We start from the raw sequence: 24,718 nt of genomic DNA, 5'->3' as shown, positions 1-24,718 counted from the left end.
CCATAGATACTGTTACATGTATTTTATTTTCTTAGATTTTATTAATTTATGCACTTTTGGTCTATGGGATATCTATTTTTCGTTTTTTTGTTTTTAATCTTCCTAATTTTATTAATTTCTAAGGTAAATTTTATTCGCTCCAAACTTGTGAGTAAGTTTACGTTAATCTTAACCTCTTTGATTCAAAGGCTGTGAGCTAAGCACCCTACTTATTTTGCTAAATCCTCATTCTTATTCTTCTCCAACCCACTCTAGTAATCCCTCTCACCCTCCCTCCCCAAAAAAAACAGGAAAGAAAAAACTGTATGAAAAAGAATATATAACAACGAAATTTTGTTTGATTAATTAAAATAGAAAAAGAGAAAAAATTGGACAAAAGTATAAAAACGAAATTTATTTCAAATGACAAAGCAATCCCTCATCCTATGTAAATTAGCAAAAAAGCCCTATGTAAGTTCTCTTAGCAAATAAATAAAAGAAAAACCAGCAACTTCACAGTTACAAAGTAATCCCAAGCCGCCTCCATTAGCGTTCCCCTATTTTTGAATTGAACTTTCCTCCTCTCTATCAAACTCCACACCAATCATTGTTGTTCAATAGCTCATCAGGCAAAGTGTTGTTGTACACAAACAGAGAGCGGAAAGGTACAACAGAAGATGGCAGTGGCTGCTTATGGTCAGCTGAATCTTGAAGAATCGCCATTGTGGGGTTCTCGAAGTGTCGACTGCTTCGAAAAGCTTGAACAAATCGGTGAAGGAACTTATGGGTCTGTTGCTCAGCCTTTCCCCCCCCTAGAAATTTACATTCTCTTGTTTTGCCTCTTATTTTGATAAATTATTGCTTTATTTCTCAGTTTTTTTTAATAATCGACGAGGATGGGTTGCTTTTTTGCCTCATTAAATAGAAAATAGGAGCTTTTGGTACATTTGGGATTGGTTCATTGGTATGTTATTTTTGTATTTTGCTCTTGTACTCTTTGTGGGTAAATGAGAATCTTTTATTGTGGTTTTGTCTTAGTTTGTTGTAATTCCATTGCTTTGTGATCTGATATTAGGTTGTTATTGAGTTTGTTTTCTGTGAAAATAGCGATTGGACCATTGAATTAATCTGTTGGAAAATAGGCCATGTGAAGCTTATATAAAGACTTATTGAGCAAAAGGCATGCCCGGAAAATAGCTGTCCCATTTATCAAACAAGGGTTTTTTTTCCACGTTAATGACTTAACATCTTTCTTTTCATGCCTCAAGAATATGTAATGTTATTTCTTGTGTAGCCCTTTGTATCTGAACTTAAAAATGTTATCGAAGGTCGCCTTTTGTTCTTTTTAGTTGTGTTTCATTCTAACCATATTGAAGCTGATTAGTCGATTCAGTTCTTATTTTTGGCATGGTTTTGGGTTTGAACAAGGCTCTATTTTGTTTGGAATTTCATAGTTCAGATAGGAGCTGAGTTTTGGTAAGGTTTCCACGAAGTACTCGCATAAATACAGTGTCAGTGCTCTGTTGTTCGATAGAACTTTTGCTTGCTTATCGAAAAATAAGAAAAGATATATTTTTTGGGAAACAATTGTTTGTCCTTCAAATAACCAGATCCTGTGTTCCGACCTCTTTCATCCTTCTTCAACTACAAGGTTTGGGAAGAAGGGGCTGTGGATAGGATCTGGGGGTTGGATGACGGTAGAGAGGTTGATGGGATGTGCATATGGGGAGGTGGCTTTGGATTGGGGCTGTTCTGGTGAAAAGAAGTCACGCGTGGGGCAGGGAAATGGTTGCTAGATGGTGCACTAGCTAGTTGGAGAGTTGTAGGGTTGGGGTATAGAAAATTGTACTGGGGCTGAGAAAGTGATGGAAGCGGCGGGGGAGGCAAATATGGAAGGTGGAGGTGCTAGGGCGGGTATCAGGGTGGCAATGGGAGCTAGGGGTAGAGGAAGGGAGGGTGGAATTGGCAAGATGAGGAGGAAGTGGCTTGATAACAGGCTGGTGTGTTATGGCTTCTGAGGAGAGTTAATTCATGCTTTTCTTCTTATTTTTTTGTGTCTTGTCTTGCCTGGAAGATGTAAGAGTTGGTTTTCCAAATTTATCCGCAGTATAGTCAAGGCAAAGTTGTAAAAGCTCTTGGTTTAGTTGAGTTATGGTGGTAAGGATCGGTTAAAGGCCAGGCGAAAGTCATGCAACAGAGCAGTACAATGATTTATTCTCAGTCAGGTCATGTTACAAGTTGCTAAACAGTGGAACAAACAACTACCCCCAGTGTCCGTAGAAGATAATATGGAAATCAAGAGCCCCATATAAAGTTGCATGCTTTATGTGGATAGCAGCCCACTTGTTCCTGCATTGTAAAAAATTTTAATTTGAATTAAGCTAGAATAGTCAATCTTAAGTTAAGATATATAATGTATTTACTGAGTAATACCTTAAACATGAGATTCTTTGAGATTTTATTCAATCTATTAGTAATTTGTATAACTTGTTTGAATAGATAACTAAACTTGACTAAGCCCGCGTCCTCCAAGGAGAGAGTTTGCTTTACCCAACTCCCTTTTTGATAACAAGGCAGAAATCCCCGACCAGACACTTGTTAGTTTCGAATGAAGAATGAAAACTGCCCAGCCCTAGCAAGCACCTACTCCTATCAAAAAGTGTTACAGCAAGACAGTCGTGGGACCTGTTCTTGGACATTTTTGGGCAGCATTGATAATGGCACAGTCAATCAGACAATTATTGGATGGTCGGTGGAGTTGCAGCTTTCACAAGTCTCTTAAGAAGTATTGGAGGACTAACCCAGTATGTGTCTGTTGGATATTATGGAAGGAGAGGAACTTTAGGTGTTTTGAGGGCAGAACTAGCTCAATTCAGATTCTAAAATACAGAAGTTTAGGCCTGCTGGCATCTTCTTGCAATCTACAGATTTGTATGATGAAATTGCATGATAGATTTTATTGACTCACTACAGGGGTAATTTTGTACAGGGGAGCATCTTCTTTCTGTTTTCGTATGGCGGCGTCTCATTCTGTAATGTCCAGCACTAGCTTAGTGCGTCCCTGCTTTTTGTTTTTGTTACTAAAAATATAACTTACTGATAGTAAATGGCCATGTCATGCAATAAGGATGCAATTGTCACTATTGATTGGGATCATATTGCAACTATTGTAATTGGTGACTAGATGAAGTTGATTCAATTCAGAGATGACTCCCCCAACTTTGCATTTGTTGATATTTCAATGGTTGCTTCATGGTTTGTATGCTTAGCATGATTGTCACTGTTACTTTTTTCCAGGCAAGTGTACATGGCCAGAGAAAAGGCAACTGGGGAAATTGTTGCTTTGAAAAAGATACGTATGGACAATGAGAAGGAGGGGGTACAGTTCTTTTCCCCAATCATCACACTGTTTTAGATTTGTATTTATCCCTTTTAAATGTTAGAGCTTATTTTGACTAATGGATTGCAGGCCTGAAATTGATAATATGGTAAATTTTGGTTAATTGTTGCAGTTCCCAATAACAGCCATCCGCGAGATTAAAATTCTAAAGAAATTGCAACATGAAAATGTCATTCAGCTAAAAGAGATAGTAACCTCCCAAGGTACTTTGTCTCTTAATGTTAACTGCTATATTTTTTGAAACTTTGCCTAAGTTTGGTTAACTTTTATTGTCAGTTCTGACATGAATTTCTCTTCTAGGTCCTGAAGGGGATGAACAAGGGAAGCTAGGTATTCCAACTAAGAATTTTCTTATTGATAGTGAAATTCCTTTCCCAATGTTTGCAGAAATTAACATTCATGAATTTCAATTTTCTTTGAGGAACAGATAATAACAAGTACAAGGGAAACATTTACATGGTTTTTGAATACATGGATCATGACTTGACTGGACTTGCTGATCGACCAGGGTTGAGATTCACAATTCCGCAGATTAAAGTATCGTAAGCCTAGATAGCAGAAAAAGATTTATACTTCTTCTGATTGTGATGACCGTCTATTCACTGCACATTTATTGATGGTATTACTTTTTCCAGTGCTACATGAAGCAACTCCTTACTGGTCTTCATTACTGCCATGTTAATCAAGTTCTTCACAGAGATATCAAAGGTTACTTTTCATTTAGTTCTCTGTATGTAACATATTGATCTTTGCACGTGTTACTGGAAGCTTGTGACACTTGTTTCCTTTCATTTTATGTTTGCAGGCTCTAATCTTCTGATAGATAATGAAGGAAATCTGAAGCTTGCTGATTTTGGTTTAGCACGGTCATTTTCTGGTGATCACAATGCTAATCTGACAAATCGTGTTATTACTCTGTGGTACAGGTTAATCTAAAGCCTGTTAAAGCATTCTGCTTCTTACTTTTCTTGTATCACTGTAGCACTCTGAAAATTTTCTGCTCTTTCTAGACTAATATACTATAATCTTGGACAGACCTCCAGAGTTGTTGCTTGGAGCCACAAAGTATGGCCCAGCTGTTGACATGTGGTCCGTTGGTTGTATATTTGCTGAACTTCTATTCGGGAAGCCAATCTTACCTGGAAAAAATGAGGTAATATCCTCTAGAACTTTGCTCTGCTTTTGTAGGTGCTGTAGGACGTAGGTAGGTGTCAGTAGCTTCACTTTACAAGTTTACCTGTTACTAGTGGTCCATGGAATCTTTGCTAATGTGCTATTGCCTCTATTCGTAAAGAATATCTTTTACTTCTGTCAGATGGCTTACTAATCAAATTCTCTGGCTAACATTTTGACAGCAGTGAAGGATTTTTTATTAGAAAACAACTTATTTGAACTTGATCTCACAACCAATTGAATAAGTTGAATAGGAAAGATTTTCTTAGCTAGTTTCTTCTATTTGATCTTGTTAGCTAGGCCCGTGATTAATAATCTCCATGTTAAGGACTAACAACAAGCAAAATTTCGGAGTAGCATGGACAAGGATTCAGCTCATTAGGGCACATTCTGAAAATTTAGGGGAGATCACATGAACAACAGAAGTATTAAGTCCTCTGTTATATGATGGTAATTGATTAGAAAGCGAGCTTAAGATGTTAATTGACTTATGTGAGAAGGCAGGGGAGAAAATATGTTATTGATATTGGATGATAAATACAATACAAGAGGTCCCTATTTATAACTATACACTACAATGGAGATATTATTCTGCTTCCAATGTGGGACAAGACTACACTATACATACCTGTAAACTAACACTCCCCCTCAAGCCGGTGCATACACATCATATGTACCGAGCTTGTTACATATGTAACTAATACGAGAACCAGTAAGAGACTTAGTGAAAATATCTGCTATTTGATCATTCGATTTTACAAACTTTGTAACAATATCTCCTGAAAGTATTTTTTCTCAGACAAAGTGACAGTCGATCTCAATGTGTTTAGTCCTCTCATGGAACACCGGATTTGACGCAATATGAAGAGCAGCTTGGTTATCACACACTAGTTTCATCTTGCTGATTTCTCCGAACTTTAACTCCTTGAGCAACTGCTTGATCCAAGCTAACTCACACGTTGCCATAGCCATGGCCCGATATTCGGCTTCGGCGCTAGATCGAGCAACTACATTCTGTTTCTTGCTCTTCCACGAGACCAAATTACCTCCTACTAGAACACAATATCCAGACGTAGAACGTCTATTAAAAAGTGATCCTGCCCAATCAGCATCTGTGTACCCAACAATCCGTTCGTGGCCTCGATCCTCGAATAGTAATCCTTTGCCTGGAGCTAACTTTATATACCAAAGAATGCGAACAACTGCATCCTAGTGACTATCACAGGGAGAATCCATAAACTGACTTACAACACTCACCGGAAAAGAAATGTCAGGTCTAGTCACTGTGAGGTAATTCAATTTGCCAACCAACCTCCTATATCTCGTAGGGTCTCTAAGAGGCTCCCCTGTCCAGGCAGAAGCTTAGCATTCAGATCCATAGGAGAGTCAATAGGTCTGCAACCCATCATTCCAGTCTCCTCAAGAATATCTAAGGCATACTTCCGCTGTGAAATAACAATACCTGAGCTAGACTGAGCGACCTCAATACCTAGAAAATACTTCAATCTGCCCAGATCCTTAGTCTGGAAGTGCTGAAAGAGATGTTGCTTCAGATTAGTAATACCATCCTGATCATTACCAATAATAACAATATCATCAACATAAACCACTAGATAAATACACAGATTAGGAGCAGAATGCCGATAAAACACAGAGTGATCAGCCTCAATCCGAGTCATGCCGAACTCTTGAATAATTGTGCTGAACTTACCAAACCAAGCTCGAGGGGACGGTTTCAAACCATATAGTGACCTGCGCAATCTGCACACACAACCATTAAACTCCCCCGAGCAACAAAACCAGGTGGTTGCTCCATATAAACTTCTTCCTCAAGATCACCGTGGAGAAAAACATTCGTAATGTCTAACTGATAAAGATGCCAATGACGTACAACAACCATGGACAAAAAGAGACGAACATATGCCACTTTAGCCACGGGAGAGAAAGTATCACTATAATCAAGCCCAAAAATCTGAGTATATCCTTTTGCAACAAGACGAGCCTTAAGCCGATCAACCTGGCCATCCAGGGCGACTTTGATTGCATAAACCCAACGACAACCAACAGTAGACTTACCTGTAGGAAGAGGAACAAGCTCCCAAGTGCCACTCGCATGTAAAGCAGATATCTCGTCAATCATAGCATGTCGCCATCCTGGATGAGATAGTGCCTCACCTGTAGGCTTAGGGATAGAAATAATGGACAAAGAAGATATAAAAGCATAATGAGGTGACGACAGACGATGATAACTTAAACCAATATAGTGGGGATTAGGATTAAGTGTGGATCGTACACCTTTGCGGAGTGCAATTGGTTGACTAAGAGGATACAAGTCCGCAGTAGGTGCAGAATCTGATGTGGGGCGTGAATCACCTGGTCCTGATGCTGGATGTGGACGGCGATGTTAAGTCAAGAGTGGTGGAGCTGCAGAAGGTTGAACTGGATTATGCGGAGGAACTGGAGCTATAGGTGGTGGAGCTATAACCAGAGTATAGGTGGTAGAGCTACAACTGGAGCTATAGGTGGTGGAGCTACAACTGGAGTTGTAGGTGGTGGAGCTGGAGTGACTGAATCTCCAAAAGATGAAACTGGTAGTACCTCAGAAATATCTAAGTGATGACCTGAACCTGTGAAGTATGATTGGGTTTCAAAGAAGGTAACATCATCGGACATAAGGTACCGCTGGAGGTCAGGAGAGTAGCATCGATACCCCTTTTGTGTTCTCGAGAAACCCAGAAATACGCACTTAAGAGCACGAGGAGCTAACTTATTTGTTCCTGGAGTAAGGTTATGGACAAAACAAGTGCTTCCAAAGATACGGGGTGGAAGAGAGAACAAAGGTAAGTGGGGAAACATGACAGAGAATGGAAATTGGTTCTGGATAGCTGAAGATGGCATACGATTAATAAGATAGCAAGATGTAAGAACTGCATGCCCCCCAAAACGCAACGGAGCATGAGATTGTATGAGTAGGGTACGAGCAGTTTCAATAAGATGACTATTCTTTCTTTCAGCTACCCCATTTTGTTGAGATGTGTACGGACAAGATGTTTGATGAATAATCCCATGAGATTTGATAAACTGTTGAAATGGGTAAGACAAATACTCTCGGGCATTATCACTACGAAATGTGCGAATAGAAACCCCAAATTGATTTTTAATTTCAGCGTGGAAGGTCTGGAAAATAGAAAACAACTCAGATCGACTTTTTATCAAAAATATCCAAGTGCACCTGGAATAATCATCAATGAAACTGACAAAGTAGCGGAATCCCAATGTGGAACTGACCCGACTAGGATCCCAAACATCTTCTGAATGGACTAAAGTAAAAGGTGACTCTGCTCGATTATCAAGACGCTGAGGGAAATGGGAGCGAGTATGCTTACCGAGCTGACATGACTCACACTCTAGAGCTGACAAGTGAGATAAACCAGATACTATTTTCTAAAATTTTGACAAACTGGGATGTCCCAATCGTTTATGTAATAAATCTGGTGAATCAGTAACATGCCAAGTTGTAGAAGGAAGACAAGATGCGAGTCCATGTGATTTAGCAAGGATAAGGTAATAAAGTCCGTTTGATTCACGTCCGGTACCAATGATCCGCCCCGTACTGTGTTCCTGTATAAAAACATGGTCATCAAGAAATAAAACAACACATTTAAGTGATTTGGCTAAGCGACTAACAACTATGAGATTAAAAGGACTATTGGGAACATAAAAGACTGAATCTAAAGGTAAGGAAGGAAGTGGGCTTGCTTGACCTATTGCAGTTGCCATGGTTTGAGACCCATTGGTCATTGTGACTTTTGGAAGAGATTGAGAATACGAAATAGTAGTGAAAAGAGATTTGTTACCAGAAATATGATCTGATGCACCTGAATCAATGACCCAAGACTCAGAGGATGAAGATTGGGAGAAACAAGTCACACTATTACCTGTTTGAACAACAGAAGCTATCTCAGAATATGTCTGCTTACATGTTTTATACTGAAGGAACTCAATATAATCTGCTAAAGAAACCATCCGACTATTCAAAGCATCGGTTCCCATGTCGCTACAATTTGTCGTAGTAGGGTTAACTTGAAATAGTGGAAATAAGTAACTCCTGTGAGAAAACTGAAGAAATAGCTTGAAAAACACTGTTTACAAAAGAAAAAACAGAACACTGTTCTGTGCAGGAAACACTGTAGCTCGCCGGAAAATTCCAAAGTTGTCGGAATTTGTCGTAACTAGGATGGATAGACTCGGAATTCCCTTGCGAGCAATCTGTCCTGAAGAAATATTTTTCAAAAAATGGCCGGAAAGATCACTGTTCACGCCGGAAAAATATAAAAGTGGTCGGAATTTGATTTGAATTAGATGGGTAGGCTCGGAATTTTGAGAAGAGCACACTGTCCTGAAGAAGCTTCGCGAAAAAATGGCCGGAACCCTCGCCGGAAAAGTTGTTGCCGGCGCGTGGAGGAGCGTGGCGGCTTTTTTGCCGGATAAAATTTCAGGTGTTGGTCGTCGGAGGGTGATCTACCTCGTGGTGGTGTTGGTTTTAGCACAACACCGACAGAAAGTGACTTTCACTTAGACAAGCTTTAGGTCACCGGAAAAATTACACGATGACTAAGTTCTTTCTTCCCGGTTAACGCTGGAATGACGCACAACGATCTTTTCTCACTAATGCTCTGATACCATGTGAGAAGGCACGGGAGAAAATATGTTATTGATATTGGATGATAAATACAATACAAGAGGTCCCTATTTATAGCTATACACTACAAGGAGATATTACTCCTCTTCCAATGTGGGACAAGACTACACTATACATATCTATAAACTAACAATAACCATATACTACAAGGAGATATTATTCCTCTTCCAATGTGGGACAAGACTACACTATACATATCTGTAAACTAACAACTTATGTATTATATTAGTAGTAGTAGAAGAAAATTTTAAGTTGGTAACGTAATTGTAAAGTTTGCTGATAGACAAAATATCATATCAAAGTTAAAACTTTGCATAGTTAATGAATCTGAATACTTCAAAATGTTGTATAGGATAATATTATTATTAGTGGAATGATGTCATATGGCGTGCCTGTATCTGCAATAAGATTCTGAAATGTATTATCAGGCCATGGTATTAGGAACTCGAGGATGTGATTGAGTGAAGTCAGATGCATAGACTTATTCCTTTCTGGTGAAAGGAAGAAGTCTGGTAGAAGTTGAGAACATCACGCAGTTCGTGAAATCCCTTTCCAATTCAATGTCTTTAAGCTAATTTAATCTGCTTCTCTTGCTGTGTGCGCCTCTTCTATTTTTTTCCTGTGTCTCTTGCTTCAGCGTCATCTTTTGTGCTCACTTTTTTGTACAATGTTATGATTCTGTTGGCTTTGTTGAAGATCAAGTCCCTCACTCTTACTCTTTTCTGATTACAGCCTGAACAGTTGACCAAAATATATGAGCTTTGTGGAACCCCTGATGAAATTAATTGGCCTGGTGTATCAAAGATTCCTTGGTATGGCAAGTTCAAGCCAGCAAGGCCAATGAAAAGACGAGTTAGAGAGGTCTTTAGGCAGTTAAGTGTTCTCTCTTTGAAATGCTGAGTTGTTTGAACTACTTGTTTTTGTAACTTGTCTAACATACTTAGTTCTTATTCATTGTGCAGTTTTGATCGCCACGCTTTGGATTTATTAGACAAAATGCTGACTCTTGATCCATCTCAGGTATTTTCCTTAATGTGGTTATAATAACTAAATCTCAAACTACATTGGTTTACTTTGTGCCAATATTTTGGAGGTGTTTCTTAAAGGTCTGAACATATCAAAAGTGCTCAAGTACAGAAAACTATAAGGATCAAACTCTCTTTTGCATCAAGAATATAGTTTTTATTATTTAATAATTTCTTCATCAAAAAAAAAGAAAGAAGAAAATAATATTGTTTTTTTGGGCATCTGAACTTATTCATGAAGTCAACATGTACACTCTTTGAGAGTTCCTTTCTGTCTAAAGGCACTACCCTGTTCATTAGTCTATCGCTATTCTGAATATGTAGATTGTTAGTTACTGCTGCAATTTGTACGCTCAATTGATTTGCTCTTGTCTGGTGTTACCAGAATTTGAAGAGGGTTGGTTGTGTGTTTCTTAGTTCCCATAAGGATTATACCAGAACATATTGTAAAGCAGTCACCTTTGTTAATAAATACAGTTCTTATTTCCCACCCTTTTGATGCGATGCATTTTGACTGGACAAACATATGAAGTTAATTAAGCATTTGCAATTACTCTGTTCCTATCTTATTTGATGTATGTTAAGACCTAAACGTGTAAAAAAAAATTGAAAAATGAAATGGGCAGGTTGATCGTCTGTAAAAGTGAAATGAATGAATGGTGAATGGTGGTTAGAAGTTGTGATTATAATAGTGTTGGCATACCCATAATTAGGGCATGCGGGTTAGTGAAGTGCATGATTTACAAAGGTTGGTTGATACTTTGGGCTATCAGATAGGAGCTTCCCTTGATTTTGAAATGGAAGAACTTACCTTTCCAAAAAAAGAAAAAGAAATGAAAGAACGTTATCGGTGTTCTATGTGCTAGAGATGCCCAACAAAGTGAAAGAGTAGTGTTTTAAAACGGTTGTGAGACTAGTGATGTTATGTGGTGGTGAATATTGGGCTTCTAAGGCGTAATCCACTAGATGAATGTTGTAAAAATGCAGATGTAAAAAAGGGTGTCTGATCATAAATACTGGACAAGGTTAGGAATGATCACATTCAACAGATGGTGCAAGTGGCAGACAATTGGATTAAAAGCGAGGTCGCTTTGGCCATGGCGTAAATGGACTTGTATCCACAGATGCACCAATATGATGATTAAAAAGTGATAAAAAGGACGAGGTAACATGAAAGGAAGGTATCTAAGAGACCTACATCTCTCATGACCAATGCATACTTAGCTAAGGATAGAACAAAACGGGATCTAAAGATTCACGTAGGCACCAACCAGTTTGGATTAAGGTTAGTTGCTGTTATATTTACACTAGTTTGGATCAAGGGTAGGTGACAAAGCTAGCTGCTGTTACCTGGTATTTGTTAGGATTTTCTTTTATTATGTACAACTTGTATGTTTATATAGGGGTAAGAAAGATTTTAGAGAACCCCAAATTTATTATACAAGCCAAATTATTTAATATGGAATGAGATGGACCTAAATAGAGTGGAAAGGTTACGAGGATACATATATTCAATCCCAACTAATATGGGATTGAAGTGTTGTTGATTGTTTTTCAAAAAACCTGGACGGAAAAATAGCGCTAGTAAACTGGAAACAGTTTTCATCTATCTTGATGCATTTCCCTTCTGACTTATATGTATCTTTTACTTCTTTTGCCTTGTTATTTCCAGCGCGATCTAGATTTTGCTTTTTCTTGAGCAAGCCAGCATGAGTTATTGAAAGCCAACAAAATGGAGCTCTATCAGTTTTATTTATATATTTATTACTTCAAAAGGACAACAGACTTTTGTCATTTTTATTATCTTGTGTAACCCAGTGCAGATATCTTCCGTTCTTGCAGAGACATCTGAACTCTACTTCAATGTCTTTAAATTATATTATAAGCTGTTTGACTGCATATGGCATGTTTTCTATTCACATAGTAATTCCAATTTTGATCGACACCTCTTTTTCTGCAGAGAATATGTGCAAAGGATGCTCTAGATGCTGAATATTTCTGGACCGACCCTTTACCTTGTGATCCTAGAAGGTGCACCTCATTTACATCCACATTTCTCGGTGCTGTTTGTGCATATTGTATTCTCTGCAATGGATCTGGAAACATCTTGGCCAATGTTCTTACCTGAGATTTTTATGGGTTAATAAACGTTAGTTAAAGCATATCCTGAGATATATTATGATATGTATACATATATATCTTTTCATCTAACAACTTGTTTCCACTCTGTTAAACAGCCTACCAAAATATGAATCATCACACGAGTTCCAGACTAAGAAAAAACGGCAACAGCAGCGACAGAATGAAGAAATGGCCAAAAGACAGAAGCTGCAGCACCCACAGCAACATTCACGCCTCCCTCCTATCCAACAGTCTGGGCAAGGTCATTCCCAGCACTGGGGTGGACCTAATCATCAAACCCAGCCTGCAATATCTGCTGGAGCTGGTCATCATCAATATGGAAAGCCTCGTGGTCCTGGAGGGCAAAATCGGTATCCTCCAGGTGGAAACCCTGGTGGGGGGTATTATCAAGATCGTGGGGCACAAGGCGGAGGTTATAGTAGTGGGACATATCCACCTCAGGGACGAGCCCCACCTTATCCTGGTAGTGGGGTGGCTTCCAGTGGTCCTCGGGGACCAAGTGGTGGCTATGGTGTTCCTCCTAGTTACTCCCAAAGTGGTCAATATGGAGGTTCTGGTGCAGGGAGAGGTTCAAACCAAATGAGTGGAAACCGTAACCAGCAGTATGGTTGGCAGCAATAGAGTCAGACCTGTTATGCAACTCACTGGCTAGACAGCATCAAAGGAAACCATTAACAATTGTAAGAACTTGTGGTCGGATGCAACAAATTTAGCAATTGGTTTATCTACAAGAGTACATGTACATGTAAAGTCATGCTATTTTGTGAAGGGAATCTGTGTGGTTCATTTTTGGCTTAGGTATACAATTTTTTGACACCCTAATTCTTTTATATAGCAATTTCTGTATACACTTTCAGAACCTTGGATATGCATCTAAGCTGATGGCCCTTGCAGTTATTGTTGATGGTTGACACTATACTCCGTGCAACTAACTGCTGCCTAAATGAATTAAACAAATTTCCAAATCTCCACCATACCATGTTTAGGGGAATTGCCTCATAATTCAGCCCATGCATTAAGATCCGAATCACTTCTCTATTCACTAAAGTTTGATTAGTGAATAGATGGAAGAGATTTGTAAGTAGGCATGGAAGTAGAAGAAATATTGGTTGATCTTGTATACTTCCGCATTTTGGTTTAGGGGTTGGAGTCATAACTTGAATCCTTTTTGTACCTGGAATTTTAGAACCACGAAATCCTATGAACTAAGTTGAGTTCAGATATGAATCAACTAGCATCATCTGAGTTTGTCTCGTAAGGAAAAGTAGTCTCATCTGAATTCTGATATAAAGTTGAAAAGGCAAATCTGTAGCTTTTTGGCTAAAAAAAGAGATGCATGAGAAAGAAAAGGCAGAATAAAGTTTTGAAATTAGATAAAGAATTACAGTAGCTGAGCACACACCCTAAACTGAAGAGTTTGTCTTTGAAACTTAAATTATCACATACACTACATATCCTTTTTCCCTTTTATTGTTGGAAATATAGATGGTAAGCTTCCACCATCCACTGTACAAGGCAACAACCTAGATATATATGCTTCACATTTCATGTCAACTCATTAGAAAATCTTTGACAAACTACAGAGAAGTAGCAAATAATAAAATTGATGAATAGAGGGAGAAATTGAGTTCAAAATTGGAAATAAGCTAAACTCATTTTTCTACTATCAGCTAGTGCTTCCATTGGAGACTCTCTCGTAAAATAAGATGTACCCATGATCTGTATTGCTGGAATACTCCTGAGCTGAACCAAAGAAAGTTTGAACAGCCGACTCATCAATCATCTCGACATTCTCATCATCAAAGAACAACCAGTGGTTGTGACTCTTCACAAGGCTCACGTAGTGTCCATGGTTTGGTCCACTCCCAACATGGACTACCACAGCGAATAAGGAATACTCCGCATCTGCATCCTCAACTGTATTGCTTAGCTTCAGCTCAAGTGGGAAGACAACGCGGTAAGAGAGCTTCTTATACCGACCAAGTTGTTCAATGTACTTAAATCGCTTCAAGTGGATAACCAGGATGTGAGGGGGCTTTTTAATCTTCATCCTCTTCTGAGCTTCCTGCAAGCTAAGTTCTCAAAAATGGTGAATTAGTTGGTTTGGTAATGATAAAATACGTAGGTATATGCGTCGAAGGGGGTGACCGACAGAAGAACCCAAAGAAAAAAAGAAAAAAAAAAGAAAAAAAGACAACACATTATACCTGCAACACTTGTCACAGAAGAATTTATCCTCTGCATTCAAAGTTTCTGTGGAACTAAAATTCTTCAGGCAGCTAGTTATTGAACTGTTCTGTTCAATGTCGAGGCTCAAATCAAGAAATGTCTCATCTCTTGCAGTTACAGTCTCACAACGCAAACACTTTGTTTCATTTGTGAGTATACCCTGGAAGTAAATAAAGTCAATTAAAGAGTCTAGTGCGTACTAGTTTAACAGAGAAATCAAAACTCCAGATAAAATACTCTTTTTTTTTTCCAAGGTTAGTACCACTCGTATTTTCATTTCCATAACCGTCAAAGAAATGATGTTAAAATCTTAGTTCTACTTCTGAATTCTGCCTCTTTTTTTCCTTCCTTTCTTTTAGTTTTGATAAGAGAGGTCAGACATCTCTGCACATTGCGGTATAAGGATGCAATATCAGGCACTTACTGACCTACTAGGTTTGTGGAGAATATACAAGAAGAGCAGACTGATTAGTGAAAAATCAATCAGCTATCCCTTGATCTGAAAATGGTTGGCTCGACTATAAGAATCCTTATGACCACTCCGCTCTATTCAGGCTTTGTTCATTCCAATACTAATAATTTGTCAATTAAAATAAATTAGAAAACCAGGAGTTCTCTAAATCTCTCACTTATCTCCTACACTGACATATAACTCTCTAAAACAAAAAACAACCCTTGACAGAGCTAATACAAGTGTTATTAAATAATAAACAACAACTACACCTCAATCCCAAATAAATTGGGTCAAATGTATGAATCCCCACTGACTATGTTTCTCCGTTTAAACTCATCTCAAACCAATATTATATAAAATAAAATAAAAACAATAAATAGTATTAGAAATTCTCTATATTTTCTAATAGTATATAAATGTTTGATAGGGTTAAATAACTCCTGGAAAATGTTGGACTTAAAAGTAAACGTACTAACATAATTAAAACACATGCCCAAGTCCCATCTAACTCGTTTCACCTATTTAGATCTTTCTTTTCAATTGAGACCTATCTTTCGCTAAGTTTGCATGGATTCCAAGAAATTGCAGGTCTTTCTGGACAACTTCCTTACATGTGATTTTAGGTCTACGTCGTTCCTTCTTAACACCTTCACTCACCATGGTTTCACACCTACAGACCAATGTATCTAGAGGCCAATGCAGGACATAGCCAAACCATTTCAAGCGCCATCCTCTTATTTTATTCTCGATTTGTGCTACTTACACCTTCTGGCGAATGTAGTCATTTTTAATTTTATCTAATCTTCATATGACAAATCCATCTTAGCATTCACATATTTACGTCACTCATATGTGAATGTGTTGGACCTAGCAATCCAACATTCACTTCCATACAATATTACTGGTCTTATAATTGTTCTATAGCACTTACCTTTCACTTTGGTATGGATCCTTCTATCACATAGCACACCAATAACATTTCTCCATTTCAACCATTCGATTTTGATTCTACGTGTAACAACTTCATCTATCATTCCATTCCCATGGAATAAGCATTTAGGCACCGCAAGCCCGTCTAATCTCACCCCAGCTTCACTCTTCTTATGCTGACTAAACTTGTCGTACCTATATTCCGTTTTACTTTTACTTATCCTAAAACTTTACTCTTTAAAGTACTTCTCCACAATTCAAGCTTCTGGTTATCACCCTCACTAGTTTCGTCAATTAGCACAATATCTTCAGCAAATAGCATACCCTCATGTGACCTTATCGTGTATCATGTTGGACCTAATTAGTTGGTATGTCCCATAGGCATCTTTTACTTCCATTGTTTCTAACCTTAACTAGGTCCGCATAAAATTGGAGATTGTAAATCTTTTGTGACGACTTTTTTTCATATGATTTTAGATTTACCTCCTCCTTTTTTCATATCCTCAATCTCTAAAGTGCAACATCAACGGGCCAGTGCATATATAAGTCTACATAGACATGGCTAAACCACAGGGTGATCTTATGCCATATCATTCTCTACCTGTGCTACTTGCTCCCTCGGTCAGATGTGATAATTTTAGATCTTGGTCAGTCTTATATAACTGTCTATCCATATTAACATCCACAATTTTAGGATGTTAGCTTTGTGGACACATTGGATCTTAGATGTCGAATATTTACGCATGTCTGACGCTGCTGGTCTCACAATAGTTTCATAGAACTTGCCTCTCACTATTGCTAGGTATCTTCCTATCACATAGCACTGCCATAACACTCCTCCATTTCGACCATCATATACATTGTTAGCCTGTCAGGTATATTCATATCGCATAACATTCCAGTAGCACTTCTCCATTTCAGCGATCCTTTCTGAATTCTTTGTGTTCTATATAGTATTTATCATGTCATTTTCAGCCTAAATATCCAAATTGTCTCAATTTAACAACCACAAGCTCGTGAAATCTCACTTGCTTTCATTCTTCTTATGGAGGCAAACTTACCATGCATATATTCTTACTTGATAAGAAACCCTTATATTTAGAGTTCACATCAAGCTTTGATTGATTTCTTCACTAATTTTGATGTCTATCATAACATCATTTGCGAGCATGCACCATTTCAAGTATGGGCTCAAAGCAGATCCTTAATGTAAACTAACAGTTCTTTTTTATCACTCAAAATATTCTTTATTTCCTTGTTTATAGCCAGAGACTAAAAAAGGTACATGGCAAGACTAATGTAAGATCCAATCATAAAGTACTGTGCACCAGACAACCTAATTTAAACAGGCCCGCTGCAGATGAAACTGTAAAAAGAAGGCATACAATTTGCCAGAAATGACAGTTTATAAGCTGATAACCACCAAGACAAGCAAGCGTACCTGGAAATTTTTGTGCACCCATGTGACCAGGGGCTCCTTTTTAGCCCCATTAACATGAATACTGGTTGGTCCATTTGCAATCTTTTCTGTTGGGGAAGAAGTTTCTTGATCGCTTTTAGCAGCACTGGCTTCTTTCTCCAGTATGTCAACCAGTTCGTTCAGCAAATAGTTCAAAAATTCGTGCGCGTCCTAACAGAGAAAGATATATATAAACATGAGTGGTGGGGAAGTGCATCAGAGCATATATGCACCAACACATAAAGGAGAAATAAAGAGTAACTGATGAATACTCAAAAGTCAAAAGCCTATAGCAGTCAATTCTGTTTGATCAGTATCATTTAGTTAACAATTATTAGGAATGCGAGTCCAAATAATTTCTGGGACAAACTTCAGAGAAAACAAGTCTTAAACAAAGCAGGATCTGATGCCCTCCACAAAGGAGAACACTGAGCAATTTGAATATCCAAAAACACACTTAGCTTGTAGTCACTAAAATAACATGATAACTAATGTTTGCAAACTAGCACATCAATAATTAAAGTTTCATATGGACAAACAAAAAGGCAGAGAGAAGTCTTCACAGATAACAAATAGAAGCCCCTGAGGCAGGGGGGACAGGCTTTGAGAGTTCCCCTCAAGCTAAATACAGCAGCATCTCACTTTCATAATATTAGAGGTTGTACACTAGATATTAAAGCAATGATATTCTCCTCTGCAACACAATCAACTCTAAGCAGGCGATTTTCATTCGATCTGGAGCAGATCTGATCATTTGACCGGCCTAGGAAAAGGATTACCAGTTCAACACATTTAAATTTCTCAATCACACACTGGCTCAAGAAAAATACAACCAAATGCAGCATGAAAATAGAAAATGAGGCAAATATGAGAAGAAACTCATTAGTGTTTAGGATTTCTAGCAATCTCACATAATAGCAGTTTAGTAACACCAAAAGGGAGTAAAGCACACAATTCATGAAATGCAAATAAAAGGAGGTAAAAGGGGTTAACCTGCACAGATAAACATGGAGGTTACCTGCCCCACACTTTATTGGAACTTCGCATATTAGTATCTAACTAGCATTTTAAAAGAAGTGACTATAGGACACCTGATGCATATAACTGCGGAAAATCTCATTCTGCTTCTTCAATCTCTGTACAAAGCGCTTGGGAGCAATGACACCAGTTTTCTTCTTTTGCGAGCTTATCTACAAAAATAACAAGAAAAAGCCCAGAGGTGGAATGTGAAGTACAATATTGATCATGGGCTCATGTAATGCAAAAAGATACAAATTCTGGCATATGTGCTTCTGAATATCAGTAAATAAAGGAGGCAAGGATATTATTGATTCAAAGTAATAATGTGCAACCACCTAACGAAGAACAATTAGGAAAATGTCAACAATCATAAGTAATACCTGCATAAACAGGTCAGCAAGGCATGTCAAGAGATTTTCATCTGTGTCAGCGAGATTTTTGTTATTTGAGAAATACTCCAGTAGTTGTTCTCGAAATGGAACACAGAAATATAGAGCCTGTTGAAAAAAGAAAAAAAGAACAAGATAGTGCTATCAACTTCGGGATCATACATAAAATAACACGTATAAGACAATGCTATCAATGTCTGGGTCATATATAATATAAAACATGCATGCATACAAGGTCTCTTTTTTGGATAATTCAATCCACCCTAACAGACGATAACAATCCATTGCAACGAGCAAGCAGACAATACATCATAAGGCTAAGAAGAATTAGCTTCCACCAGACCCTACTAGTGGGATTTTACTGGGTCGTCGTTGTTGTTTCAAACAGAAAAAAAGATGCAATGCATTTAAAACGGCTATTCATCATTTTCAACATTCCAAAAACTCAACCAAAGTCCATATTTGAAATATATTTTGGATTTTGCTTCAACCTGTATGTGGATAGAGTGATGGCACTTGAACTTCTCAAATCTAAATTATTGAATTCTGTAATTACCTCATCAGAAAACTTAAAACGTAAAAAGAGGCACACTTTTACTTATTTATGTCTTCAAATTTTTAAATGGAGGAGGTCATAAAATTCAAAAAGATATGTTTAAGTCTCATCAAACAATTTCACTTGCTTGACACATCGAAAATAATTTAGTCTGCAAGGAGACATGTTTAAAGACATAAATCACAAAATAAAAATGTGCCCTCTAACAAATATAAGCTTTTATATGAGCTGATGACATCCAATATAATGATAGAGCAAAGACTTTATTCACATTATCTTGTTCGACATTTGACAAATGCAGGTCAGACACGAGGTAGACCTGTCAATTAAACAAAGACTGATAATGTGAAAAGATAAGTGACATAAGACTGAAGAAAGCAGTTGGAATACATACGAGAGAGGGTCATATCTTATGGAATTCCATTGCTTGGTCCAACCATAAGACCTACCTTCACCATGTTCAAGTTCAAAAACATCTTAAACTTCTTGTACATGATTTCCATCCACTTAATCTCTACCACCCGCCACTCGAAGGATCTTTGTCATTTCATTTTTCTTTTTGTTCTTTTTGTTAAATAAATCATAACAAATTATTACAAAATATTTGCACCAACATGGTGGTAATACCAAAGGTACTGCAACCCTACCATTTATGAAGACAACAAATGTTCCCAACAGTCAAAAGAATTAACAAGATTTCTCAAGGTTTCTAACTCCTCTGTAGTCTATACAACACAAATGTGGTCACCTCCTTAACTTTGTCTCAAAGACCTCTCTTATTTTCAATCACCCGTTTTGCTCCACTCAATCAATCGATTGATCTCACTCCTCGTTCCCTTCTACTTAATCAATCAATCCATCTCTCTTTTACGCCCAATTTTATTGTTCTCCTTGTTTCTCCCTTCACAATTCATTGAGGCCTTCGATTCTAAATTACTACGGCCCTCCAATTTTGGTTTTTGAACAATCATTGTGATCTCATCCCTAACTCCCCTTCACTTACATTCATTTTCGATCTCAGTGAGCACAAAATTGCCTCTTTCTCATGGCCCGTTAAAGAACAAAACTCACCAAAATTGCAAATTTCTTGATGACATAACAGGGTTGTCTTCATCTATTTGTTCGTCATATATCTTATCAACTCACTATTATCTTCCTTCTTTGTAATGTCTAGTTGTGGAATATCAGGTCCAATCGAGGAGGGTGCATATGCACTGAGTTGGTCACAAAAATATCCCTCGAAGTTGACGGAACTGTACCGGTCATTCCCGCTTGATTTTGTGCTTGATGACATCGTATTTGTGCTAAGGTTTACTTGGATGGTTCTACTCCTTTGATGTTAACAAGTGTGATATTGTCCCAACATCGTTCATCAGTTTCTATTTTATCTCCCCTACGGTGTATCCTAACACAAACCAGACGCAACCTTTGGATAATCTTGAGGATCCACCATATGCTTAGCACCCATACTTACCAATCATACATGACAAGGGGATTATGATCCTTCGAAGCCAAGGCGATATACCTGTCCTAATTTTTTTTTCTCTTTTGACCTCTTCCCCTTGGTTTCTATTTCTTTCTTTCCTTCTTCGCAATTGACAACTTTCACCTTTTTCTTCGCCTTCTTCATAGTGTTTCATCTGTTGTCTTGAGATTTGACTTTGTAGGTTGAGACTCTTTGCATACAAAAGTTTTTTGATTTGCTTAGCTTATTTCCCTAGTTTCGCAAAAAGTGATGGAGCTAACTAGAATTGTTCAAGGCGATGCATTCATCCTTATCATTTTTCTCCTGTCATGATGCGTCGTCTTTTTATTCAAGGATGTCGCCTATCGGTCAATGAAGCTGAATGAACCATGGGAGACGAAGGTTTAAATCCCAACATAGGCGAAAAATGCAATTTCTTCCTATATGTTTAAGCTTTTTCGACAGAAATACCCGATATTTATGCTGGTGAAAGAGAGCAGGTACCTAAAGGATTAAATTAGGTGTGCGCAAGTAGGCCAAGACACCACCAATATAAAAATAGCGTAGTGTGTCATCTTTTCACTTCTCTTTCTAATACACTCTACCAACATTGCTTGCCCCATTGGACTCGATATCCCAATTTCAACTTTAGCCAAACCAAATTCCTCCTCTAGCTTGGTCGAGGGCTTTACATGCTAGGAGGAAACTTGTCATTGATTTTTCTTACTCCTAATTTTAGGAATCTTTCTGCTTCCCTTAGATGATAAGAACTTGTTTTCGTCTGCTTCTGTTTAACTAGACATTTCTGTAGTACTTCCCCTTTCCATATCAAAAGATGTGTGCTTGATAAAACTCTTCAACTACATGAACTTGGATCGAGAATTTTGTAACTTCCCTTAAGAGATGCATTTATGATATGCTCTTTTCCCAACATTTGCTCTAAGAAAAACCTACACTTTGGAACAAAAACTGAGTCTTTGAGTCCAATCTCAGTTCAAAGACAAAGCTTTTCAAGATGCAAATTAGCTTCCTCCCAACAAGTTTTACTTGGTGAAATTTCATGCCATAACCTTTCTCTTCCATGACCTCTCTTTTTTTATGTCTTTTCCTCCCTTTATTGACATGGTTATGAACTGGAGAGAATTTGACTTCTCAAAACTTTCTTGTGCTGCACATTTGAATTAGATATAGCATATGCTACATCTCATTTATGTTTTTTATGCGAGGAAGCAAATAGCTGAATTGTATTCTAATGAATTTGCATATACATGTACCATGATAAGTAGCATATTAATCAAGTTGGATGACAATAACCTCTTACCAAGAAGTTCTACATGAAGAGTGGAACTGCCTCCTTGAAGAGACACAGGGAGAACATCTTTTCAAGGAATATTTAAAGCTAATCAAGTAAATTCTAAAAGAAAAAGAACATTTTTGAGGAGCCGTCATTTAAATAAAGTGTCAACTGAGGAACTTTCCCCTCCCATAATCTATTGTTGTAGCCAATAATACAATCTAATGAAACTAAGGTTTCAACAGGCTATATATAGCTTACTCTTCACTAGGCATATGACAATGTTATTTTTCTTCGTGCTTTAGCTGTTAGAATATCTATTCTAGTAGGAAGATGGAAAGAATATAGTATCTATACACTGTAGGAGAGTCAAAGAATAGGTATGTTGGAACTGTGCCAAGATTTTCGCCCAAAAAGGATCCATATAAACCAATTATCCAACCATTCCCATCGCTTTACGGGCTATCTTTAAAGCATGCAATTAAATCCTTCAATGGTACATACCCAGCTGTTTAGAATATACATTTTGGCCTAATTAAGTCATTGACAAAAGCTTTTCAAAATTTCTGGGAGGTATAAAACCTTTTAAAAGTAAACTGGAAAGAAAAGTAATGCATTTCTACTGCCCCTAGAGATTGAGAAAATCAATAGGTCAAAGACGAGTTCTTTCCGGAGGTCAGGGAAGGGAGCAGCACAGAATTAACCTAATGGGTTTCGGCTTAGAAGAGAATACAATCGGTATGCAACATTTACTCTCATTTCACTTAATCACAAAACAAGTTGCCATAAAATGGGATAGAATTTATATACTAGAATTGTCTAGACATATCCACACAGAACTTCTTCTGTTCTTAAAACATCACAGTTTCTCGGTCTTCAGTGACTTTTTAGCATCACCCCCCTAAGCAAAAACCTTAGAACAAAAAGATAGCAATCCAGTACATAACTATCTACTTACAATTGCCACAATATCACCCAGCATACACCATAATATATCTCAACTACGTCTCATTCCCGACTAGTAATTATATGAAACCTTATCTATAGCACCAGCACAAACAATCCCAGAAAAGGTCAATATCTTTTCCATATTTCCATAGTTCCAGATAGCACAAATTAGTGAAGCTCCCAGAATATAAAAATAGTAGTACCATGAAAATGATGCAAATCAAAATCGAGGCAAACAACAAACAGAAAATATAAATCAAAATAAATGATAAAAAGGAATACCTGGAGAACGCTGTTACAATAGCAAGTATTGCCAAAATTCTCAAGGCCAAAGTAACGTTCTCCTTCGGGAAATTGGTCACCTAGAGCTTTCTCGAGTTTGGAACCTGCTGCACCCATCTCTCACTTCATTCCTAAATCTCCCTGAATTTGATAATTGGTACTAGGGTTTCTGCGAGTTTCCTAAGCAGCGATTTAGTAATGAAAAACTGAATCGGAGAAGGTGAAAAATGAGGGCTTTTTTCCCCGATGGAGAAGAAGGATGAAGAAACAAACAAATAAATAAATAAATAAATAATAGTGTTATGTTTGTGTAAATTGGAAAAACAAAATAAATTTTATGGTCCACTATTTGAGGGTTTCACTGTCCAGATCAAATGATGAGTGCCAAGCTGTAAATCTGGTTTACTTCAATTAATCCCATTTATGGATTTATGGATGAGATGTGATAGCATGCAGTACTAAATGAAAAAAACTACCACTATACTTTAGATAACGTCGATATTTAACTACGTCGTTTACATTTCTTCAACTACTCGATTAAAAACATAGTAACTCCAATAGTTTTCGATTTTAGACTATAGGTTGTGTTTAATACGACGGAAATGTTTTTCCATTTTTCGCTGTTTAGTTGCACAATATAATTTAAAAAATATTTTTCTAGATATCTCATTTTTTTGAAATTGGAGAAAAAATAATTTTTCTAAAAAAAGTTAGGAAAATATTTTTCAAAAATACACCTGTGCTCAAATCTAACCCCCAACCCCCTCCCCTTCTCTCCCCTACCCAACCTCTCCCGCCCCCTCTCTCTAAAAAAAAGGGTTCTTTTTTTCTTTCTTTCATATTTCAATTTTTTTTTCTTTTTCATCACCACCCATCCTGCTACCCCACCGCAAAAAAAAAAAATTAACATTTTTTTTGTATTTTTCAATTTTCAACTTATTATAATGATTATAGAACTCAAACATCAGTCAAGTAGGAAAAACATATCAAACAACTTCTAGACTTTTACACATTACACATATTACATGTTTTCAACTAACAACAGTATCTCACAAGACCATGAGTTTTCTTAAGAACATACATTAGCATTTCTTATAAAAGTGAAGTTACACAGGCTTCTAAGCTATACATGGATGTTTTATAGTAGTTTTTATAAAATTCATAACTTCGGTAGTAAGGGGTTCTCAACATACTTGAACCATAAGCATTATTGTTATAGTAATGATATTAGTTATGATACTAAGTAGTCTTCGTTAGACTTAATATATAGT

At 37.4% G+C, this 24,718-nt stretch overlaps 2 protein-coding genes across 2 annotated transcripts; one reads left to right on the top strand and one right to left on the bottom strand.

The window, feature by feature from the left end:
* The first annotated feature begins 456 nt into the window (after nt 1-456).
* Nucleotides 457-13,317, top strand: LOC107804852 (cyclin-dependent kinase C-1). The gene is made up of 12 exons (XM_075228252.1): nt 457-766; nt 3,277-3,358; nt 3,492-3,582; nt 3,680-3,709; nt 3,807-3,916; nt 4,015-4,087; nt 4,185-4,305; nt 4,415-4,532; nt 9,987-10,126; nt 10,217-10,274; nt 12,240-12,310; nt 12,517-13,317. The coding sequence occupies exons 1-12, from the start codon at nt 657-659 to the stop codon at nt 13,040-13,042; spliced, it is 1,530 nt and encodes a 509-aa protein (XP_075084353.1). The 5' UTR covers nt 457-656; the 3' UTR covers nt 13,043-13,317.
* A 443-nt stretch (nt 13,318-13,760) lies between these two features.
* LOC107804851 (ubiquitin carboxyl-terminal hydrolase 3) lies at nt 13,761-23,840 on the bottom strand. Its single transcript, XM_016628789.2, has 6 exons — nt 23,448-23,840; nt 18,894-19,010; nt 18,585-18,683; nt 17,476-17,664; nt 14,629-14,810; nt 13,761-14,493 (listed from the first exon to the last, which is right to left on the bottom strand). The coding sequence occupies exons 1-6, from the start codon at nt 23,562-23,564 to the stop codon at nt 14,088-14,090; spliced, it is 1,110 nt and encodes a 369-aa protein (XP_016484275.1). The 5' UTR covers nt 23,565-23,840; the 3' UTR covers nt 13,761-14,087.
* Between the last annotated feature and the right edge of the window lie 878 nt (nt 23,841-24,718).

This window comes from Nicotiana tabacum, chromosome 13, assembly GCF_000715075.1.
Source record: "Nicotiana tabacum cultivar K326 chromosome 13, ASM71507v2, whole genome shotgun sequence".
NCBI classification, from domain to species: domain Eukaryota; kingdom Viridiplantae; phylum Streptophyta; class Magnoliopsida; order Solanales; family Solanaceae; genus Nicotiana; species Nicotiana tabacum.
This window is presented reverse-complemented; position numbering and strand designations above follow the sequence as displayed.

Coding starts and splice junctions, on each gene's coding strand:
- LOC107804852 (XM_075228252.1), top strand. CDS start 657: ATGGCAGTGGCTGCTTATGGTCAGCTGAATCTTGAAGAATCGCCATTG. Junction 3,359..3,491: donor TGGACAATGAGAAGGAGGGG/GTACAGTTCTTT, acceptor TAATTGTTGCAG/TTCCCAATAACAGCCATCCG. Junction 3,583..3,679: donor AGAGATAGTAACCTCCCAAG/GTACTTTGTCTC, acceptor TTTCTCTTCTAG/GTCCTGAAGGGGATGAACAA.
- LOC107804851 (XM_016628789.2), bottom strand. CDS start 23,564: ATGGGTGCAGCAGGTTCCAAACTCGAGAAAGCTCTAGGTGACCAATTT. Junction 18,684..18,893: donor TTGCTGACCTGTTTATGCAG/GTATTACTTATG, acceptor TTATTTTTGTAG/ATAAGCTCGCAAAAGAAGAA. Junction 17,665..18,584: donor TCCGCAGTTATATGCATCAG/GTGTCCTATAGT, acceptor TTTCTCTGTTAG/GACGCGCACGAATTTTTGAA.